General features: G+C 43.1%; 1 protein-coding gene across 13 annotated transcripts in view; it reads right to left on the reverse strand.

The window, feature by feature from the left end:
• TENM1 (teneurin transmembrane protein 1) overlaps nucleotides 1-8,123 on the reverse strand; it is an 813,855-nt gene that overhangs the window by 580,476 nt on the left and 225,256 nt on the right. For all 13 annotated transcript variants that reach the window (XM_028482674.2, XM_028482672.2, XM_028482671.2 and 10 more), the window contains one exon: nucleotides 3,633-3,906. In XM_028482674.2, coding sequence (XP_028338475.1) covers nucleotides 3,633-3,849 — 217 coding nt within the window. In that variant the 5' untranslated portion in view covers nucleotides 3,850-3,906. The remainder of the gene's footprint in view (nucleotides 1-3,632; nucleotides 3,907-8,123) is intronic.

The following is an 8,123-nucleotide window of genomic DNA, read 5'->3' on the forward strand; positions in this document are numbered from 1 at the left end:
ACGCGGGCCTCTCACTGTTGTGGCCTCTCCTGTTGCGGAGCACAGGCTCCGGACGTGCAGGCTCAGCGGCCATGGCTCACGGGCCCAGCTGCTCTGCGGCATGTGGGATCTTCCCGGACCGGGGCACGAACCCGTGTCCCCTACATCAGCAGGCAGATTCTCAACCACTGCGCCACCAGGGAAGCCCACCACTCTTATTCAACATAGTTTTGGACGTTTTAGCCACAGCAATCAGCAGAAAAAAAATAAAAGGAATCCAAATCAGAAAAGTAGAAGTAAAACTGTCACTGTCTGCAGATGACATGATACTATACATAGAGAATCGTAAAGATGCCACCAGAAAACTACTAGAGCTAATCAATGAATTTGGTAAAGCTGCAGGATACAAAATTAATGCACAGAAATCTCTTGCATTCCTATACACTAATGATGAAAAAAAAGAAAGAGAAATTAAGGAAACACTCCCATTTTCGACTGCAACAAAAAGAATAAAATACCTAGGAATAAACCTACCTAAGGAGACAAAAGACCTGTATGCAGAAAACTATAAGACAATGATGAAAGAAATTAAAGATGATACAAACAGATGGAGAGGTATACTATGTTCTAGGATTGGAAGAATCAACATTGTGAAAATGACTATACTACCCAAAGTAATCTACAGATTCAGTGTAATCCCTACCAAACTACCAATGGCATTTAAGATCCTTTTTGACCCACCTCCTAGAGAAATGGAAATAAAAATAAAAATAAACAAATGGGACCTAATGTAACTTAAAAGCTTTTACACAGTAGAGGAAACCATAAACAAGACAAAAAGACAACCCTCAGAATGGGAGAATATATTTGCAAACGAAGCAACTGACAAAGGATTAATCTCCAAAATTTACAAACAGCTCATGCAGCTCAGTATCAAAAAAACAAACAACCCAATCCAAAAATGGGCAAGAGACCTAAATACACATTTCTCCAAAGATATACAGATCGCCAACAGACACATGAAAGGATGCTCAACATCATTAATCATTAGAGAAATGCAAATCAAAAGTACAATGAGGCATCACCTCACATCAGTCAGAATGGCCGTCATCAAAAAATGTACAAACAATAAATGCTGGTCGGGGTTTGGTGAAAAGGGAACCCTCTTGCACTGTTGGTGGGTTTGTAAATTGATACAGCCACTATGGAGAACAGTGTGGAGGTTCCTTAAAATACTAAAAATAGAACTACCATATGACCCAGCAATCCCACTACTGGGCATATACCCTGAGAAAACCATAATTCAAAAATAGCCATGCACCACAATGTTCATTGCAGCACTATTTACAATAGCCAGGACATGGAAGCAAACTAAGTGTCCACTGACAGATGAATGGATAAAGAAGATGTGGCACATATATACAATTGAATATTACTCAGCCATAAAAAGAAACGAAATTGTGTTATTTGCAGTGAGGTGGGTGGAGCTAGAGTCTGTCATACAGAGTGAAGTCAGAAAGAGAAAAACAAATACCGTATGCTAGCACATATATATGGAACCTAAAAAACAAACCAAAAAAATGGTTCTGAAGAACCTAGGGGCAGGACAGGAATAAAGACACAGATGTAGAGAATGGACTTGAGAACACGGGGAGGGGGAAGGATAAGCTGGGACAAAGTGAGAGTGTGGCATGGACCTATATACACTACCAAATGTAAAATAGATAGCTAGTGGGAAGCAGCCGTCATTCAGAGTGAAATAAGTCAGAAAGAGAAAAACAAATACCGTATGCTAACACATATATATGGATCTAAAAAATAATGGTTCTGAAGAACCTAGGGGCAGGACAGGAATAAAGATGCAGATGTAGAGAATGGACTTGAGGACACGGGGATGGGGAAGGATAAGCTGGGACAAAGTGAGAGTGTGGCATGGACCTATATACACTACCAAATGTAAACTAGATAGCTAGTGGGAAGCAGCCGCATAGCACAGGGAGATCAGCTCAGTGCTTTGTGTCCACCTAGAGAGGTGGGATAGGGAGGGTGGGAGGGAGATGCAAGAGGGAGGAGAAATGGGGATATATGTATACATATAGCTGATTCACTGTGTTATACAGCAGGAACTAACACAACATTGTAAAGCAATTATACTCCAATAAAGATGTTAAAAAATAAACTTATTGACTAATAATAGGTTATTGAAGGGAAATTAGGATGACATCTTTAAAGACAAACTTCTCTCATCTCAAAATTCATTTTGATCACAATGCAGAGAGACAAAATCCGAGGCTGGCTAGCTCTTTATATTGACTTAATATAAAATTGCTTATACTTTTAGAACAAACTGTCACCAGAAATACATTCTTATTTAAATTCACAACATTATTAGGTCAGGCACTCTACACTCCAATTCCATAAACCACAACTCACAACTGTAAGTTCATATTCTGTAAAGACAAACTTAATAGAGAAATATTTTAATGGTAACTACACATTTCTTAAAGCATAATAGAACACCCCCAAAAAATTCCCAAAAGAAGACATTTTCCAATTTCCAGTTACACAGAAGAATAAAATTACTCATAACAAAATTTCAGTCTTTAGCTGAATAAATAGGGGAGATTAAAATGAATTACTTGAAAAGACAGATGTAAGACTGTTAGCAAGTATGTTAAGAGGTAAAAAATGAGTAACATAGTTAATATAAACATTTAGTGTATATCTCAATGTTGGTATGAATATCTTAAATTTTTGGCTCCGTTTCAAGTTTTTCTAACATAAGATTCCAATACTAATTAGAATACAGCAATTTTCGTTGGTAATAACCACACTTTACATGATCTGTGGTGGTCCCTGAGAATTTGCCTTTCTAACAAGTCTGTGGGTCCAGGGTCCATGCTTTGAGAACCACTGATCTAGATAATCAAATTAATTTTTTTAAAAATCTCAACACAGACTTATTCTTTTTTAAAAAAAGTAACCTGTGCCAATGTCAGTATCTTTTTTTTCCTGTGTAGTTAAAATAGTCTAATACGCGTAACTATCAATTGAAAAGAAATAAGGAAATAATATTTCTATCTACCTGTTTTCTATTTATTAGAAACTGTCTTTTCAATCCATAATTGAAAAACCAAGGCTGTCCAAAGGATATGCCCCACATTATGGCTGTGGTAGGAAGGGTTCCAACCAATTCTTACCTTCCCTTAGGACTGTGTTGCACAAGGTTTCAGCATTCTGTGGACAAACTTTCTGGACCTCTGCTTGGTAGTCCCCACTAACCTTTTTAAAGCTCTTTTAGATGCCAAATATTTATTTGAGACTTTTGTTCCATATAGGCAATGGCTTGAAAAGCAGTTAGCTGTTTACTTTTCATCTTACTATAAATTATTTATCCTTCAGTCCGTAAATGGCTATTTGTAGGATTAGACAAATTTTGAATGCTCTGATAAGAGGATTGTTGCATCCAAATTCATGCACAATCTGACAACCTCAGCTGGATTGGCATATGAAACAGATTCACTAAGCATATGTAAGCAGCGCGAATTATTAACGTTAACATCAGCAAATTTGCTTTTGAAACTTATGTTTATGCATACAAGCATTCCCTAATGAGAAATAATATTAGCTATAAAAATCCAATAAAAACATACCTTGAGTAGATTTCTCTACTTCTTTCCTCTTCCTATTCTGGCTATTGTAATTCATCCTCAGCTCTTGGTTATACTCTTGCAGAGTTTCTCTGGAGTTGTATGACTGTCTTGGTTTTCTTCCATCTTCACTCTCATCGGAAGAACTAGTATAAGCTAGGTCCATTTCATGCTTGACTTTTGGCAGAGGCTGATAGGGTTTGCAGTCTGTTTGCTCCATCTCTGATTAAGCAAGCTCAGTTTCATGAAAAAAGGAACTCCTTTAATGTAAGCAGTCCTGAAAGAAAGAGGGAAAAACACAAGCCCTCTTAGATTTGTCCTTTTGTGAGAAAATGCATCTGGCCAATTCACAATTGGTCCTGATAATACTGTCAAAGGAGGGGAGCAAAAGACAAACTAGATGATATGAAGCTAGCTGGAGGCAATAATAACACTGTGTTACACGCATACCCTGTCAAGCAGTTAGGATTAAGCTGGAGGTAGCAGTATTAGGAAATACTCAAGGTGAATAGAGAGCCTTCAAAAATATTTGTATCGGAAGGCAAATAAAAGACAGCGTTTTTCTATGGTGTGTGCATGTTTTTAACGTTAAAGTCTGTGGTCAGATTAAAAAAACATTATAAGATTTGAAAGTGGCCAGAAGTACAAATATTAACCCAGCACATCCTACATCTGAAATGAAAACTGGTAAGAGAACTACATTCAGAAAAAAACACATACTTGCCTCTGGTTTAATATTGCATTTAAGAAAGGGGCTCTGGGGGCTTCCCTGGTGGCACAGTGGATGAGAATCCGCCTGCCGATGCAGGAGACGCAGGTTCGTGCCCCGGTGCGGGAGGATCCCACGTGCCACGGAGCGGCTGGGCCCGTGAGCCATAGCCGCTGAGCCTGCGAGTCCAGAGCCTGTGCCCCGCAACGGGAGAGGCCACAGCAGGGAGAGGCCCGCACACCGCAAAAAAAAAAAAAAAAAAAAAAAAAAGAAAAAAAGAAAGGGGCTCTGAGGAAGAGAATGATTCTGAGTTAGAGAGGCTCATGAAATAAAGTGTCCTTAAGGGGGACTGAGCTCTATGTGTTCATACTGTGGCTTCTGTACCTCAGGCTTGCAGAGCATTTTTAATGAGTTAGGTGGTGGTAAATTTTTGTTCTTCATAGTACCGAGAGGATATAAACAACACTTCTGGTGAGTATACTGGTGTAGGAACAGCAGGATCTAAATTGAGTTTAGAAATAGAGATTTAACACTTCATGATAAATCACTGAAAGAACCCCCCTTCCCCACAGAATGCTGAGCTAGGAGCCACTAAGGCTCTTAAGACCCATAGAGGCATTATCCACCTTACTTAGCACAGAGTGGTTTGAGAAGATCAAACGCCACCTGAGATGTCAAAGTCTTCTGAAAAGTTTAAAGTCCTGTCAAAATGTTCTTATTTTCATTCTCTGCATTATTTTATCATCACTTTCATCCACTGTTGCAACTCTGCAACTTGGTCCTTTCATACAATGTTAAAGAAACCTAGCTTGAAACCAAATAATGCCATGATTTTATTTTGCAGTGAAAATGACTCCCTTATTTTTCTTCAGCTCTTCACCATACGCATTGTCAAAGAAATCTTCAGGCATCTAGATAGTGGCTCCTTTATCATGCACAGTATCTCACTTTTTGGAATTTCTATTGCATGTACAGCAAAAAGAACACTGAAATCACTCAACAAAGCTTATCGATTGACTGATATGCATTCAATGGTACATAATGCTTCATAGTATGAGCAAAGTTTCACCAGTTGAAGTCTTAGTTCCCTAACCAGGTCCTTGAAGGCAGACTCTGAGTCTTATTCCTCTTTATGTTCCCCACACCACTTAGCACTACCCTAGGCACATACATAGTAAAAACTGTTTAACTCCTGAATCTACAAATTCCATTAAGTGGCCCACAGAGACACCTAGCTTGGTTGAATTGACAGCAGAGTTGAGCATCCTTGGAGAGAAAGCAGATAAAGTATTATAAATGAATATATACTGATGATTCAACAATAATCTAAGCTCATGCCATCTCATGGCTTCACATACTGACTATACACTCACAGTCTCCCAGTCTGTAGCTCCAGCATAGGTCCCTTCCCTGAGCCATAGACTTGAATATCCAACTGCTTACTCAATGTCTCTACTTGGATATCTAAAAGGTATCTCAAACTTACTATGTTCAAAACTGCTTCCCTTCCCAAAACTGCTCCTTTCATAGTCTTCTCCACCTTCGTAAATGGCAACTTCATTCTTCTGTTTGCTCAGGCCACACTACTTGAAGTCATCCTTGATTCCTGTCTTTCACATCCCACATGCAATCCATCAGTTCATCCTGTAGGTGTTACCTTTGAAATATATCCAGAATCCAACAACGTCTCTCCACTTCCCCACTACCACACCAGGATTATTGCAATAGCCTCCTAATTGATCTGCTGCTTACACCATCAGTCCCTTAGAGCACGTTCCCCACAGTCCAGCCAGAATGAAGCTTTTAAATCTAAGTCATATCATGTCTCTTCTTGGCTCCAAAGTAGCAATGGCACCCTATTGCCTTTAAAATAAAAGCTGAAATCCTTACAATGACCTAGGTGGACCCCTACAATGTCCACCTCTCCCTCCCCTAACATCTCCAAACTCATCCTCTGATATTTTCCCCATCTCACGCACTCTAGATATATTAGCCTTCTTGCTGTTTCCAAAAATACCAGGCACGATTCCACCTCAGGGCCTTTGCAACCTCTCATTGTAAACCACTGAAAAGTGTCATTTCTCATCCTCCTTCCTGTCTTTCATAGCACTTGTCACTAAATGATATACTGTATATTTTATTTGTTTATTGTCTGCCACCTGTCTCTCCCCTCTAAAATGCAACCTCTATGAAGGTAGATATTTTTATCTGTTCTATTCATTCCTATATCCCCAAAATGAGCACAGTGCCTTGCATATAGTAGACATTTGATCAGTACCTGTTAAATGAAATGAATAAACCATTGCCAAGACTCACAAGAGGGGCCAGAGAGAATATAGAAATGAATAGGCCATAGTCTCTGCCCCCAAGGAACTCACAGTTGTTATGTAATATAAGTGTTAAATAAACAACTCTACCACAAAGCAGAATGAAATGACTAAAAAGAGGAAGAGAGAAGATGGCGGAAGAGTAAGACGCGGAGATAACCTTCCTCCCCACAGATACATCAGAAATACATCTACACGTGGAACTGCTCCTATAGAACACCCACTGAACGCTGGCAGAAGACCTCAGACCTCCCAAAAGGCAAGAAACACCCCACGTACCTGGGTAGGGCAAAAGAAAAAAAGAATAAACAGAGACAAAAGAATACGGACAGGACCTGCACCAGTGGGAGGGAGCTGTGAAGGAGGAAAGGTTTCCACACACTAGAAGCCCCTTCGCGGGTGGCGGAGAGGGGAAAGCTTCGGAGCCACAGAGGAGAGCGCAGCAACAGGGGTGCCGAGGGCAAACCGGAGAGATTCCCGCACAGAGGATCGGTGCCGACCAGCACTCACCAGCCCAAGAGGCTTGTGAGGGACGCTAGGGTTGCTGCTGCTGCCACCAAGAGGGCTGTGTGCGAGCACAGCTCTCCACACCTCCCCTCCCGGGAGCCTATGCAGCCCGCCAGTGCCGGGGTCCCGGGATCCAGAGACACCTTCCCCGGGAGAACGCGCGGCCACCGCTTAAAGGAGCTCCAGAAACGGGCGCGAGCCGCGGCTGTCGGCGCGGACACCAGAGACGGGGGTGAGGGACGCTAGGGTTGCTGCTGCTGCCACCAAGAGGCCTGTGTGCGAGCACAGCTCTCCACACCTCCCCTCCCGGGAGCCTATGCAGCCCGCCAGTGGGCCGGGGCGGGCGGGGGCTGGGAGCTGAGGCTCGGGCTTCGGAGCTCAGACCCCAGGGAGAGGACTGGGGTTGGCGGTGTGAACACAGCCTGAAGGGGGCAAGTGTGCCACGGCTAGCCGGGAGGGAGTCCGGGACATGGTCTGGAGCTGCCGAAGAGGCAAGAGACCTTTTCTTCCCTCTTTGCTTCCTGGTGCGTGAGGAGAGGGGTTTAAGCGCACCGCTTAAAGGAGCTCCAGAAACGGGCGCGAGCCGCGGCTGTCGGCGCGGACACCAGAGACGGGTGAGGGACGCTAGGGTTGCTGCTGCTGCCACCAAGAGGCCTGTGTGCGAGCACAGCTCTCCACACCTCCCCTCCCGGGAGCCTATGCAGCCCGCCAGTGCCGGGGTCCCGGGATCCAGAGTCACCTTCCCCAGGAGAACGCGCGGCGCGCCTCGGGCTGGTGCAGCGTCACGCCGGCCTCTGCCACTGCGGGCTCACCCCACATCCGTGCCCCTCCCTCTGCCCGGCCTGAGTGAGCCAGAGCCCCCGAATCAGCTGCTCCTTTAACCACGTCCTGTCTGAGCGAAGAGCAGACACCCTCGGAGGACCTACGCACAGAGGCGGGGCCAAGTCCAAA

The sequence above is a fragment of the Physeter macrocephalus genome, chromosome 21 (genome assembly GCF_002837175.3).
Source record: "Physeter macrocephalus isolate SW-GA chromosome 21, ASM283717v5, whole genome shotgun sequence".
In the NCBI taxonomy this organism is placed as follows: Eukaryota; Metazoa; Chordata; class Mammalia; order Artiodactyla; family Physeteridae; genus Physeter; species Physeter macrocephalus.